The sequence below is a fragment of the Phocoena phocoena genome, chromosome 11, assembly GCF_963924675.1.
Source record: "Phocoena phocoena chromosome 11, mPhoPho1.1, whole genome shotgun sequence".
Lineage (NCBI taxonomy): Eukaryota > Metazoa > Chordata > Mammalia > Artiodactyla > Phocoenidae > Phocoena > Phocoena phocoena.
This window is the reverse complement of record NC_089229.1, coordinates 62240545-62256466: the sequence shown is the minus strand read 5'-3', so window position 1 is coordinate 62256466 and position 15922 is coordinate 62240545. Positions and strand designations below refer to the sequence as shown.

The following is a 15922-nucleotide window of genomic DNA, read 5'->3' as shown; positions in this document are numbered from 1 at the left end:
AGATTTGTAATAATGGGTTGTAATCAGCCTTCCTTCTAAGGAAAAGCTGAGAACCTTCTCATTTTACTTCATGAAAAGTAAGCTATGAGACAACTTTTGGCAAACATCTATTAACTGGGTGAAATGGGCCTCTTGCCCGAGATTTTACTTCAGCTGCGTCTTTCCAGCACAACAAGCTCTTTCCTCTGCAGCTGATTGGCTCTGGAATGTGGCCAGAAACCTACTTCCTGCAACTAAAGGAGTCAGGCCTCTAACTGCTGATCTGTTTTCTTCTCTTCTGAGTGATGGCGCTGACCATTTTTATCCTCCGGCTGGCCGTCTGCATCCTGGCATTTCCCATGTACCTGCTGGACTTCCTGGGCCTGTGGAACTGGATATGCAAAAAATCGCTCCCCTACTTCTTGGCAAGGTTTACTGTGACGTACAACAAACAGATGGCAAGCAAGAAGCAGGAGCTCTTCAGCAATCTACAGGAGTTCGCAGGCCCCTCCGGGAAGCTCTCCCTGCTGGAGCTGGGCTGTGGCACAGGGCCCAACTTCAAGTTCTACCCGCCTGGATGCCGGGTGACCTGTATTGATCCCAACCCCAACTTTGAGAAGTTCTTGATCAAGAGCATTGCTGAGAACCGACACCTGCAGTTTGAGCACTTCCTGGTGGCTGCCGGGGAGGACCTGCACCAGGTGGCCGACGACTCCATGGATGTGGTGGTCTGCACACTGGTCCTGTGCTCCGTGAAGAACCAGGAGCGGATCCTCCAGGAAGTGTGCAGAGTGCTGAGGCCGGTGAGTACAGGGTGTGAGGGCTGGTTAGTAGTAACCACTATCACCAAGGGCAGCCCTATCAATTTCAGGTAGACCAAACACCCTAACATAAAAAGTACAACTACTAGAGAAGACACTGCTGAATTTTTAAAAAAATCTTAGAGTGGAAAAGAAGCTATATAGGAAAAGATTGATCATACATGAATATGTAAAATTTTAGAACTCCTGCAGAGAAAAAAAAGGAGTATAAAAAAACTTAAAGTACAAAAAAGTTTGTAAAAAATATTTGCCAAGGATGATAGATAATGCGTTAACTTCATATTAAAAGACGTTACAGGACTTCCCTGGTGGTCCAGTGGTTAAGAATCTGCCTGCCAAAGCAGGACACGGGTTCGATCCCTGGTCCAGGAAGATCCCACATGCCACGGAGCAACTAAGCCCGTGTGCCACAACTACTGAGCCTGCGCTCTAGAGCCCGCAAGCTGCAACTATTGAGCTCACATGCCACAACTACGGAAGCCCGTGTGCCTAGAGCCCATGCTCTGCAACAAGAGAAGCCACTGCAATGAGAATCCCTTGCACTGCAACGAAGCGTAGCCCCCACTCGCAGCAACTAGAGAAAGCCTGCGTGCAGCTACAAAGACCCAGGGCAGCCAAAACTGAATAAATAAATTAATTTAAAAAAATTTTTTAATAAAAAAAATAAAAGACATTACATATCAAGATCAATAGAATTCTTAAATCAGTTTTTTAAAAAAGAGAAAAGTAAGCAAAGCACAGGAACAGAAATATAAATAAAAATAGCCAATATATGATATAAATGTCTTGCAATAAAAGAACAAATTAAAGCAAGATATCACTTATACGTGGAATCTTAAAAATATAACAAACGAATGTATATAACAAACAGAAATAGACTCACAGATATAGAGAACTAGTGGTTACCAGAGGGGAGAGGGAAGTGGGGAGGGGCAAGGTAGTGGTATGGGATTAAGAGATACAAACTACTATGTATAAAATAAATAAGCAACAAGGATATATTCTACAGCACAGGGAAATATAGCCATTATTTTGTAATAACTTTAAATGAAGTATAATCTATAAAAATTCTGAATCACTGTTATACACCTGAAACTAATATAATATTATAAATCAACTATACTTCAATTAAGAAGAAATTAAAGCAAGATACTATTTTCACCTACTACACTGTCAGAGATTTTTAAGTTCAATATGGTGTTGGGGTGAGTTTGGGGGACTGGATTACCCCAATTGGAGGAAGTGCCCTCTTTGGAGGGCAATTTGATAATATCAAATTTTCAAGGACACTTCCTCCTTCATCCAACAGGAATTTATCCTATAGCTACACTGCACAAATGTGCAAAAACTCATTCATATGCAAAAATATTCATTACAGTATTTGTAATACCACAAATTGGAAATAACCTAAACATCCAGCAATAGGAGGTAGGAGGCTGTTAAGTAAATTGTCGCATCGTATAAAGGATTTCTGTGCAGCTGTTAAAAGAACAAGGAAGAGTTACCTATGTTGATATGAAAAAACTATCTCCTCAAGAGACAGTGTTAAATTAAAAAGCAATGAAAGCATAGAATATTATATACAGTATAAGTCCATTTGTGTGTGGGGGGGAGAATATACCTATATAAGTATTTATGTTAATGGGAATGATACACAAGAAACTATTAACAGCGGTTACCTCTTGGGAAGGGAATTGGATGAGGGGAAGGAATTACTTTTCATATTATACCTCTCTGTATAGTTTGAAATTCTTTATACCTATATGTAATTTTCACATATTACCTTTATTGTTTGTTTAAAAACTAGCTTAAAATAGTTTTATTCTAAACATAGGTGAACATAAAGTATGGATATCTTTTTTAATTTATTTATTTATTATTAATTTTTGGCTGCGTTGGGTCTTTGTTGCTGTGCACGGGCTTTCTCTAGTTGCAGCGTGAAGGCTTCTCATTGGGGTGGCTCCTCTTGTTGCGGAGCACAGACTCTAGGCGCGTGGGCTTTGGTAGTTGTGGCATGCGGGCTCAGCAGTTGTGGCTCACAGGCTCTAGAGCACAGGCTCAGTAGTTGTGGCACTCGGGCTTAGTTGCTCCGCGGCATGTGGGATCTTCCCAGACCAGAACTCGAACCCATGTCCCCTGCATTGTCAGGCGGATTCTTAACCTCTGTGCCACCAGGGGAGTCTCAAGTATGGGTATCTTAACATTTGAATTTACTATACTAGAGGAAATGGATGTTCTGTAATCCCCAGTTTTATTTTCTAACAGAGGAAGTTCCTCAGGAAGAAAAGGACTTGAAGATAGTGTTTAGAGGCAATTAACCTACAGTCGTCCCTCAATTTCCTCAGGGTCCCTCCCTGTCCCCTCCACAGATACCAAAATCTACAGAAGCTTAAGTCCCTTATATAAAATGGTGCAGTATCTGCATATAACTTATGCACATCCTCCCGTATACCTTAAATCATCTCTAGATTACTTATAATACCTAATACAATGTAAATGCTATGTAAACAGGTGCCAGCATGTGGCAAATTCAAGTTTTGCTTTTTTGGAACTTTCTGGATTTTTTCCAAACATTTTTGATCCGCATTTGGTTGAATCCAAGGATGCAGAACTTGTGGATACTGAGGGCCAACTGTAATTCTGTCTTTGGCTCAAGGATAGGCCAACGTCAAAGTAGTAACTGAAAAAAGTCTGATTCTGATACTCAAATCCTGGGTTCTTGTGTCCTAAGACTGGGCACAGTTAGAGGTTTTGCTTACAGTGTTGCTAATCTCACAACACCTCTGCAAAGCAAATAATGGTCATCTCTGGTTTAAGCCCTGAGAGTGCCCTTAGGGGATCATATTCTTGGTAGTCTTCCTTAGCTCCTCCGAAGCACCCATTCTCTGCTGAACAGAACCAGGAGCTTTCCTACATTCTCATGTAGGAAACAGTCCTTTAAAGTAGGTATTGCCTTCATGTTGGATTGGGGAAACAGACCCAGAGGAGTTAAGAAACTTGCCTCAAGTTACACAGCCACTATGTCTGACTTTAATGCAAATATTCTTATCACTGTACCACAGTGCTTGTCACTGCGGCTTTTTATCTGACTTCAACATTTCTACCACTTTTGCTGGCTTTTCTTCCTCTGCCCATCCCCTAAACGCTGGAGTTTCTTTTTTAGCTCTCATTTCACTTATATACACCCCCTGTGCAATCTCATGTACCCCCAATGTTTTCAATTACCGTGCATACACAAATGGCTTCCAAATCTAAGTATCAAGCTCAGATCTCTCTTCTAACCCCAGATCTTCATACCCAGCTGTCTACTCGACAGTCACCTGAATGGGTAACAGGCGTCTCTAGCTTAACCTGTGTAACCCAGAGGGCATCAGCAACCTCCCCAGGCCTGGATCACCTCTCCTCTCCTGTCCTCTTCTATGGAAAAAAAATATTTCAATCAGGAAATTTCAAGTTTTCCATTCCTGAACACAGGTCTTACACTTACCCGTAGATTTGGAGGAACTCCATCTCTAAACTCTGCCTGGGATAGCCAACACTAGGGAGGCTAGAAGAGGCTAAGGAGTGGGACAGTCACCCTGGGTCTGGGAGGTAATCATTGGTCCGTTTCCCCCTTCACCCCAGAGGTAGATAAGTAGAAAACTTCTGAAGACTCCTTAATAATGTGTAGCCTCTACTGTGTCCAGACTTGACCTATATGTATAGGACCGTCCTAGATGAAAGCAGCAGTTACTAACTCCTATATGACAGTAATTTACACACAGCATCCACTGACCAAATAAAATACCTAATGACAAAATATAACCATGAATTTAGTAACACTTTTAGATGATTCAGTATTTTAATAAAATAAATCCTATTGTTTACATCCTGTGACAATGGTACAAAAGTATAAGACATAGGCTTTTTGGATCCACCATCTGTGGTGGTGCCGCCACCAGGATGCAGATTTTTGTGAAGATCCAGACAGGGAAGACCATCACACTCGAGGTCGAACCCTCGGATACAATAGAAAATGTAAAGGCCAAGATCCAAGATAAGGAAGTAATTCCTTCTGACCAGCGAAGACTGACCTTTGCTGGCAAGCAACTGGAAGATGGACGTACTTTGTCTGACTACAACATTCAAAAGGAGTCTACTCTTCATCTTCTGTTGAGACTTCGTGCTGGTACTAAGAAAAGGAAGAAGTCTTACACCACTCCCAAGAAGAACAAGCATAAGAGAAAGAGGGTTGGGAATTCCCTGGCGGTCCAGTGGTTAGGACTCTGCACTCTCGCTGCGGAGGGCCCAGGTTCGATCCCTGGCTGGGAAACTAAGATCCCACAAGCCACACGGCCAAAAGAAAAAAAAGAGAGAGAGAGAGAGAGGGAAAGGTTAAGCTGGCTGTCCTGAAATACTGTTAGGTGGATCAGAATGGCAAAAGCAGTCACCTTCATCGGGAGTGCCCTTCAGATAAATGTGGTGTGGAGTTTTTATGGCCAGCCACTTGGACAAACACTATTGTGACAAATGTTGTCTGACCTATTGTTTCAACAAACCAGAAGACAGGTTATTGTATACTGGTTAATAAAAGACATGAACTAATGAACTAAAAAAAAAAAAAAGTATAAGACATGGTTATTTAGTCCCAGGCAGTACTAGGTATGGATTCAGACACCCACAGGTTTGCAAAGCAGAGCCTAAGAACAATACTCAGATGAATTTAAAGATTTTTTTTTTAAATAAAAGAAGGGGAAATTTTAAAAACTGTAATTAAAAGGCAAACAACAAACAAGGGAAAACATCTGTAGTATATGTAGTCTAATTATACTAAAAGCCCTTACTAATCAGTAAGAAAAAAACCAATGGCCTATTAGAAAACCGATAGTGGAGACTTGCCCTGTGGCACAGTGGTTAAGACTCGCAACGCAGGGGGCACAGGTTCGATCCCTGGTCAGGGAACTAGATCCCACATGCATGCCGCAACTAAGAGTGAGCATGTCACAGTTAAGGAGCCAGCGAGCCACAACTAAGGAGCCCACCTGCCACAACTAAGACCCAGCACAACCAAATAAATAAATAAAAGAAAAAAGAAGAAAACTGATAATGGATATTAATGGACAAATCAGAAAACAAGAAATCCAAATAATCAATAAGGTTTAGTAAAAGATGTTACGATTACGAATATTAAAGCTATGCATGTTATCAAAACTACCATATTACACATCAAATTGACAAAGATATAGGAGAAAAAAGTACTGATGAGAGTTTATTGGAAATGGGCATTCACATCTATTGCTAGTATGAATGCAAACTGCTACAACTTTTCCAAAGGGCAATTTGACAACCTGTACCAAAAGCTTTAAAAAGGCACAGATTTTTGATTCAGCAATTCCACTTTTTAGCAAGTTATTTATTTGGAAATAATTATAGATGGTCACAAAGATTTATGGATAAGGATGTTCACTGTAACAGTATTTATAGCAATGTAAAATTGGAAATAGCCTAAATGAGAATGATTAAATAAGAGATGGTAACTTCAGTGGTGTGAAATATTGCATAAAGGTTTTTTTAAACCATCTTTTAGAATAATACTCAAATACATAAATAAAATAAAACAGATTATAAAATAGAATGTATATTCCAATCCTAGTTTTAGAAAAAAATATTCATATAAACGTATACACAAAATTTTGTTTTTTTGATTTTTTTTTTTACACAGCAGGTTCTTATTAGTTATCTATTGTATACATACTAGTGTATATATGTCAATCCCAATCTCCCAGTTCATCCTACCACCCCCGCTCCCACTTTCCCCCCTTGATGTCCATATGTTTGTTCTCTACATCTGTGTCTCTATTTCTGCCTTGCAAACCGATTCATCTGTATCACTTTTCTAGATTCCACATATATGCGTTAATATACAATATTTGTTTTTCTCTTTCTGACTTACTTCACTCTGTATGACAGTCTCTAGCTCCATCCACGTCTCCACAAATGACCCAATTTCATTCCTTTCTATGGCTGGGTAATATTCCATTGTATATATGAACCACATCTTCTTTATCCATTCGTCTGTCGATGAGCATTTAGGTTGCTTCCATGACCTGGCTATTGTAAACAGTACTGCAATGAACATTGGGGTGCATGTGTCTTTTTGAATTATGGTTTTCTCTGGGTATATGCCCAGTAGTGGAACTGCTGGGTCATATGGTAATTCTATTTTTAGCTTTTTAAGGACCCTCCATACTGTTCTCCATAGTGGCTGTATCAATTTACATTCCCGCCAACAGTGCAAGAGGGTTCCCTTTTCTCCACACCCTCTCCAGCATTTTTTGTTTGTAGATTTTCTGATGATGCCCATTCTAACCAGCGTGAGATGATACCTCATTGTAGTTTTGATTTGCATTTCTCTAATAATTAGTGATGTTGAGCAGCTTTTCATGTGCTTCTTGCCCATCTGTATGTCATCTTTGGAGAAATGTCTATTTAGGTCTTCTGCCCATTTTTGGATTGGGTTATTTGTTTTTTTAATATTGAGCTGCATGTGCTGTTTATATATTTTGGAGATTAATCCTTTGTCTGTTGATTCATTTGCAAATATTTTCTCCCATTCTGAGGGTTGTCTTTTTGTCTTGTTTATAGTTTCCTTTGCTGTGCAAAAGCTTTTAAGTTTCATTAGGTCCCATTTGTTTATTTTTGTTTTTATTTCCATTACTCTAGGAGGTGGGTCAAAAAAGATCTTGCTGTGATTTATGTCAAAGAGTGTTCTTCCTACGTTTTCCTCTAAGAGTTTTATAGTGTCCGGTCTTACATTTAGGGCTTTAATCCATTTTGAGTTTATTTTTGTGTATGGTGTTAGGGAGTGTTCTAATTTAATTATTTTACATGTGGCTGCCCAGTCTTCCAAGCACCACTTACTGAAGAGACTGTTTTTTCTCCATTGTATATTCTTGCCTCCTTTGTCATAGATTAGTTGACCATAGGTGCATGGGTTTCTCTCTGAGCTTTCTATCCTGTCCATTGATCTATGTTTCTGTTTTTGTGCCAGTACCATATTGTCTCGATTACTGCAGCTTTGTAGTATAGTCTGAAGTCAGGGAGTCTGATTCCTCCAGCTCCGTTTTTTTCCCTCAAGATTGCTTTGGCTATTCAAGGTCTTTTGTGTCTCCATACAAATTTTAAGATTTTTTGTTCTAGCTCTGTAAAGTGCCATTGGTAATTTGATAGGCATTGCATTGAATCTGTATATTGCTTTGGGTAGTATAGTCATTTTCAAAATATTGATTCTTCCAAGCCAAGAACATGGTATATCTCTCCATCTGTTTGTGTCATCTTTCATTTCTTTCATCAGTGTCTTACAGTCTTCTGAGTGCAGGTTTTTTACCTCCTTAGGTAGGTTTATTCCTATGTATTTTATTCTTTTTGTTGCAATGGTAAATGGGATTGTTTCCTTAATCTGTCTTTCTGATTTTTTTGTTGTTAGTGTATAGGAATTCAAGAGATTTCTGTGCATTAATTTTGTATCCTGCAACATTTCCAAATGCATTGATTAGCTCTAGTAGTTTTCTGGTGGCATCTTTAGGATTCTCTATGTATAGCATCATGTCATCTGCAAACAGTGACAGTTTTACTTCTTTTCAAATTTGTATTTTTTTCTTCTCTGATTGCCATGGCTAGGAGTTCCTTGCCACTATGTTGAATAACAGTGGCAAGAGTGGACACGCTTGTCTTGTTCCTGATCTTAGAGGAAATGCTTGCAGTTTTTCACCATTGAGAATGATGTTTGCTGTGGGTATATGACCTCTATTATGTTGAGGTAGGTTCCCTCTATGCCCACTTTCTGGAGAGTTTCTATCATAAATCGGTGTTGAATTTTGTCAAAAGCTTCTTCTGCATCTATTTACATGATCATATGGTTTTTATTCTTCAATTTGTTAATGTGGTGTGTCACATTTATTGATTTGCATATATTGAAGAATCCTTGCATCCCTGGGATAAATCCCACTTGATCATGGTGTATGATCCTTTTAATGTGTTGTTGGATTCTCTTTGCTAGTATTTTGTTGAGGATTTTTGCATCTATATTCATCAGTGATATTGGTCTGTAATTTTCTCTTTTTGTAGTATCTTTGTCTGGTTTTGGTATCAGGGTGATGGTGGGCTCGTAGAATGAGTCTGGGAGTGTTCCTCTACAACTTTTTGGAAGAGTTTGAGAAGGATGGGTGTTAGCTCTTCTCTAAATATTTGATAGAATTCACCTGTGAAGCCATCTAGTCCTGGACTTTTGTTTGCTGGAAGATTTTTAATCACAGTTTCAATTTCATTACTTGTGATTGGTCTGTTCGTACGTTCTATTTCTTCCTGGTTCAGTCTTGGAGGGTTATACCTTTGTAAGAATTTGTCCATTTCTTCCAGGTTGTCCATTTTATTGGCATAGAGTTGCTTGTAGTATTCTCTTAGGATGCTTTGTATTTCTGCAGTGTCCATTGTAACTTCTCCTTTTTCATTTCTAATTTTATTGATTTGAGTCCTCTCCCTCTTTTTCTTGATGAGTCTGGCTAAAGGTTTATCAATTTTGTTTATCTTCTCAAAGAACAAGCTTTTAGTTGTATTGGTCTTTGCTATTGTTTTCTTTGTTTCTATTTCCTTTATTTCTTCTCTGATCTTTATGATTTGTTTCCTTCTACTAACTTTGGGTTTTGTTTGTTCTTCTTTCTCTAGTTCCTTTAGGTGTAAAGTTAGACTATTTGAGATTTTTCTTGTTTCTTGAGGTAGGATTGTATTGCTATAAACTTCCCTCTTAGAACTGCTTTTGCTGCATCCCATAGGTTTGGGATCATTGTGTTTTCGTTGTCATTTTTCTCTAGGTATTTTTTGGTTTCCTCTTTGATTTCTGCAGTGATCTCTTGGTTATTTAGTAATGTACTGTTTAGTCTCCATGTGTTTGTGTTTTTTACGTTTTTTCCCTGTAATTTATTTCTAATCTCATAGTGTTGTGGTTGGAAAAGACGCTTGATATGATTTCAGTTTTCTTAAATTTACCAAGGCTTGATTTGTGACCCAAGATGTGATCTATCCTGGAGAATGTTCCGTGTGCACTTGAGAAGAAAGTGTAATCTGCTGTTTTTGGATGGAATGTCCTATAAATATCAATTAGATCTATCTGGCCTATTGTCAATTAAAGCTTGTGCTTCCTTGCTAATTTTCTGTCTGGATGATCTGTCCATTGGTGTAAATGAGGTGTTAAAGGCCCCCACTATTATTGTGTTTCCCTGTTGATTTCTTCTTTTATAGCTGTTAGCATTTGCCTTATGTATTGAGGTGCTCTTATGTTGGGTGCATATATATTTATAATTGTTGTATCTTCTTCTTGGATTGATCCCTTGATCATTATGTAGTGTCCTTCCTTATCTCTTGTAACAGTCTTTATCTTAAAGTCTATTTTATCTGATACGAGTATTGCTACTCCAGCTTTCTTTTGATTTCCTTTTACATGGAATATATTTTTCCATCCCCTCACTTTCAGTCTGTATGTGTCCTGAAGTGGGTCTCTTGTAGACAGCATATATATGGGTCTTGTTTTTGTATCCATTCAGCAAGCCTGTGTCTTTTGGTTGGAGCATTTAATCCATTCACATTTAAGGTAATTATTGATATGTATGTTCCTATTACGATTTTCTTAATTATTTTGGGTTTGTTTTTGCAGGTCCTTTTCTTCTCTTGTGTTTCCCATGTAGAAAAGTTCCTCTAGCATTTGTTGTAGAGCTGGTTTGGTGGTGCTGAACTCTCTTAGCTTTTGCTTGTCTGTAAAGCTTTTGATTTCTCCGTTGAATCTGAATGAGATCCTTGCTGGGTGGAGTAATCTTGGTTGTAGGTTCTTCCCTTTCTTCACTTTAAGTATATCACGCCACTCCCTTCTGGCTTGTAGAGTTTTTGAGAAATCAGCCATTAACCTTACGGCAGTTCCCTTGTATGTTATTCGTTGTTTTTCCCTTGTTGCTTTTAATAATTTTTCTTTGTCCTTAATTCTTGTCAATTTGATTACTATGTGTCTTGGCGTGTTTCCCTTGGGTTTATCCTGCCTGGGACTCTCTGCACTTCCTGGACTTGGGTTGCTATTTCTTTTCCCATGTTAGGGAAGTTTTCGACTATAATCTCTTCAAATATTTTCTTGGGTCCTTTCTCTCTCTCTTCTCCTTCTGGGACCCCTGTAATGCGAATATTGGTGCATTTAATACTGTCCCAGAGGTCTCTTAGGCTGTCTTCATTTCTTTGCATTCTTTTTTCTTTAATCTGTTCTGTGGCAGTGAATTCCACCATTCTGTCTTCCATGTCACTTATCCGTTCTTCTCCCTCAGTTATTCTGCTATTGATTCCTCTGGGGTATTTTTCATTCCAGTTATTGTATTGTTCATCTCTGTTTGTTTGTTCTTTAATTCTTCTAGGTGTTTGTTCTTTAATTCTTCTAGGTCTTTGTTAAAAATTTCTTGCATCTTCTCCATCTTTGCCTCCATTCTTTTTCCAAGGTCCTGGATCATCTTCACTATCATTATTCTGAATTCTTTTTCTGGAAGGATGCCTATCTCCACTTCACTTAGTTGTTGTTCTGGGGTTTTATCTTGTTCCTTCATCTGGGACATAGCTCTCTGCCTTTTCATCTTGTCTATCTTTCTTTGAATGTGGTTTCTGTTCTACAGGCTGCAGGACTGTAGTTCTTCTTGCTTCTGCTGTCTGCCCTCTGGATAAGGCTATCTCAGAGGCTTGTGCAAGGTTCCTGATGGGAGGGACTGGTGGTGGGTAGAGCTGGGTGTTGCTCTGGTTGGCAGAGCTCAGTAAAACTTTAATCCACTTGTCTGCTGATGGGTGGGGCTGAGTTCCCTCCCTGTTGGTTGTTTGGCCCGAGGCAACCCAGCACTGGAGGCTACAGGCTCTTTGCTGGGGCTAATGGCAGACTGCGGGAGTGGGGGGGGGGGCACATGCCAAGTAAGTACTTCCCAGAATTTCTGCTGTCAGTGTCCTTGTCCCAGTGGTGAGCCACAGCCACCATCCACCTCTGCAGGAGACCCTCCAACACTAGCAGGTAGGTCTGGTTCAGTCTCCTATGGGGTCACTGCTCCTTCCCCCTGGGTCCTGATGTGCATACTACTTTGTGTGTGCCCTCCAAGAGTGGAATCTGTTTCCCCCAGTCCTGTCGAAGTTCTGCAATCAAATCCCACTAGCCTTCAAAGTCTGATTCTCTGGAAATTCCTCCTCCCATTGCCAGACACCCCAGGCTGGGAAGCCTGACGTGGGGCTCAGAACCTTCACTCCAGTGGGTGGACTTCTGTGGTATAAGTGTTCTCCAGTTTGTGAGTCACCCACCCAGCAGTTATGGGATTTGATTTTATTCTGATTGCGCCCCTCCTACCATCTCACTGCAGCTTCTCCATTGTCTTTGGATGTGGGGTATCTTTTTTGGTGCGTTCCAGTGTCTTCCTGTCGATGACTGTTAGTTGGGATTCCAGTGCTCTCACGAGAACGAATGAGTGCATGTCCTTCTACTCCACCATCTTCCACAAAATCTTAACAGGAGTTGTCTCGAGGTGATGAAAGATGATTGACTGTTTTTCTTTTTAAACATTTCTGTATTTTCTGAATTTTCTAAAATAATATTGGTGAGACAGTATTGCCAGCCTCTGGAGCCCAAGGTAAAAACCTGATTCTGACATTTGTAAGCTGTATGACCTTGGGCAAGTTGTTTATTTTCTATGTGACTCTGTTTCCTCATCTGTAGAACACAGGAATAATAATACTTACCAAATAGTGTATTGTGAGGATTGAGTTAACATGTGATAGGCCTTACAGGCAGGATCTTGCATGCAGTAACTGCTTTAAATTCTAACTATTATTATGTATTACCTTTATGAACAGAAAGTATAGATAGGCAACTCTGTATAAAATCTGACAGAAGACGACACTATTTACCAGAATAGTATCGTAGTAAGTTTGAATTTCTCCATGTCTTCTCATGAAGTTGGCCTTTGGGGCCACTGAAATCTGACGTTTAATCATCTTATAGGACTTCCCTGGTGGTCCAGTGGTTAAGAATCCACCAGCCAATGCAGGGGACACGGGTTTGAGCCCTATTCCGGGAAGATCCCACATGCCGCGGAGCAAGTAAGCCCATGCGCCACCATTACTGAGCCTGTGCTCTAAAGCCCGTAAGCCACAACTATTGACGCCCATGCGCCTAGAGCCCATGCTCCACAACAAGGGAAGCCACCGCAATGAGAAGCCTGTGCACCGCAATGAAGAGTAGCCCCCGCTCACTGCAACTAGAGGAAGCCCGCGCACAGCAACGAAGACCCAGTGCAGCCATAAATAAATTAATTTTTTAAAATCATCTTATAATTTTTTCCCCCCAAACTAAAATCCTTGATGTGTTTTTTTTTTTTTTTTTCTTTTCTTTCTCAGGGAGGAGCTTTTTATTTCATGGAGCATGTAGCAGCTAAGCCTTCAACCTGGAATTACTTCTGGCAACAGGTCCTGAATCCTGTCTGGTACCTTCTGTTTGATGGATGCAACCTGACCAGAGAGAGCTGGAAGGTCCTGGAGTGGGCCCGCTTCTCCAAGGTGAAGCTGCAGCACTTACAGGCCCCCCTGTCCTGCAAGCTCCTGCGCCCTCACATCTATGGATATGCTGTGAAATAGGAGTTGAGACCTGAAGGGCTCGAATAATTTAAGGTTTGGGTTTTACACTTAAAATACTAATTGGGGGACTTCCCTCATGGTGCAGTGGTTGAGAGTCTGCCTGCCAATGTGCAGAACACAGGTTAGATCCCTGGTCCAGAGGATCCCGCATGCCATGGGGCAACGAAGCTGGTGTGCCACGGCTGTTGAGCCTGTGCTCTGGAGCCCACGAGCCACAACTACTGAGGCCACGAGATACAACTGCTGAGGCCCGTGTACCTAGAGCCCATGCTCCACAGCAAAGAAGTAGCCCCTGCTCACCACAGCTAGAGAGGTCCTGCACACAGCAATGAAGACGCAACACAGCCACACACACACACACACACACACACAAAACTAATTGAGAGAAGGGAACCCCCTTTTTTAGGTAAATTTGAATTTCATCACTAAAAGTTTATGTTATAACCTATTTAGCTATTTTCTATTGTCTCCCAAAGAATCAAAAACAAAACAAAACAGCTTTGAACTCTCCCTTAAAGGAAACAATGGGCTTTCATAATTGAAGTCCACCATTATCCTCAAACCTTACTTTATTCAGTAACTTCAGATTTTTTCTTATTTAAATTATTACCCAACAGATTTTAATTTTACCTTCTCTTTGAGAGATTGATGCTAATTAGCAGTTAAATCACTCAAAAGAAGACTTTGAAGAGGGAGATGTGAAAAGATCTCTTTTTTTAAATTAATTCATTTATTTATTTATCTTTGGCTGTGTTGGGTCTTCGTTGCTGTGCGTGGGTTTTCTCTAGTTGCGGCACACGGGCTTCTCATTGTGGTGCCTTCTCTTGTTGCAGAGCACAAGCTCTAGGTGCACAGGCTTCAGTAGTTGTGGCTCACAGGCTCTAGAGCACAGGCTCAGTAGTTGTGGCGCACAGGCTTAGTTGCTCCGCAGCATATGGGATCTTCCTGGACCAGGGCTCGAATCCGCATCGTCAGGCGGATTCTTAACCACTGCACCAGCACGGAAGTTCCAAAAAAATCTTAATAATTCACAAACTAAATAAAGAAATACTAACTAGTTGAAAACTCCAAACCTAAACAGCACAGATTTTTTTTTTTAAAGAAATCTGAATCGGGGCCTCCCTGGTGGCGCAGTGGTTGAGAGTCCGCCTGTTGATGCAGGGGACGTGGGTTCGTGCCCCGGTCCGGGAAGATCCCACATGCCGCGGAGCGGCTGAGCCCGTGAGCCGTGGCCACTGAGTCTGCGCGTCCAGAGCCTGTGCTCCGCAACGGGAGAGGCCGCAACAGTGAGAGGCCTGCGTACCGCAAAAAAAGAAATCTGAATCTATTTGTTTTCCTTAGTATCACTGGGCTGGCTTTGGCTTTCAAAATTAATGTACCAGGATGCCACCCCTAGTTCTGCCCAGCTTTGTTATGTTTTTTATTCTGGTATTCCACCAGAGTTTGTTTCCCTGCATTCCAGTCTTCAATTCTTAAGATGAAGTTTGCACTTGACACTTCAGTATATCCATAAAACTATATGAAGCAGTTAGAGTTCTTGGGTTCATTTTCCTTATTATCTAACGTATACTTTGCTGAATGTAGTAAATTGCAGGCAAAGAAAAGGCCCACTGTAATTAGAGAAACCTTGAATAATTAGATATGCTTTGTAAGAGCCGCCTCAAAATAGGCAAGCTGTGAGTCTGTAAAGAGGTAGATGAATACTGTTCGGATTATTCTGATCAAATTTCCACTCTGGTCTCAAGATGCTTTCTTTGTTCCCTGTAACCATGGAAACCTTGGAAAATCATCACAAGTGCTTTGAAAACAAGTTGGTCAATAAGAGAACTTAGAATTTTCAGCAATAGTTTGCATGCATTTTAATAAATTTAGAATATTTTCTGAGATGATTTTGCAAAGAGACTACTTTAACTATCAAATCAATAAATTCACATACATTTTAGGAATGGAAATAAAATTAATGGTTTATATCTTTGCTGGCTTGGTTTCATTTTTCTTAGTGTCTCTGGGAGGGCTTTCCTTCACTGTGGAAAATTAAGCTATTTGAACATACAGATTTTTCCTTCTACAGCCAGGTAACTCTAAATACAGCTAGCAAATTTTATTTATTTATTTATTTATTATTTGGCTGCGTTGGGTCTTCGTTGCTGCGTGTGGGCTTTGCGGCGAGCGGGGGCTACTCTTCATTGCACAGGCTTCTCATTGTGGTGGCTTCTCTTATTGTGGAGCATAGGCTCTAGGTGCGTGGACGTCAGTAGTTGCCACGCGAGGGCTCAGTAGTTGTGGCGCATGGGCTTAGCTGCTCCGCAGCATTTGTGAAATCCATAGAGCAGAAAGAAAGCTTACTATTCTCTCTTGAGCGTGAAAACAGTTAATGTTTCGGTGAGGTTAGGACATGCATCTATGGCCTCCTGAGCTATGGAACATGAATATCCTCCCTCTATGGTCTT

The 15922-nt window shown here is 40.5% G+C and overlaps 1 protein-coding gene, 1 non-coding gene and 1 pseudogene across 2 annotated transcripts; all 3 read left to right on the top strand.

The window, feature by feature from the left end:
• The first annotated feature begins 284 nt into the window (after positions 1-284).
• TMT1A (thiol methyltransferase 1A) lies at positions 285-13472 on the top strand. The gene is made up of 2 exons (XM_065886880.1): positions 285-782; positions 13236-13472. The coding sequence occupies exons 1-2, from the start codon at positions 285-287 to the stop codon at positions 13470-13472; spliced, it is 735 nt and encodes a 244-aa protein (XP_065742952.1).
• Positions 4743-5367, top strand: LOC136130667 (ubiquitin-ribosomal protein eS31 fusion protein-like; annotated as a pseudogene).
• Positions 5040-5112, top strand: TRNAE-CUC (transfer RNA glutamic acid (anticodon CUC)). The gene has a single exon. It is a non-coding gene; the product is annotated as a tRNA-Glu (tRNA).
• Positions 13473-15922: the final 2450 nt, after the last annotated feature.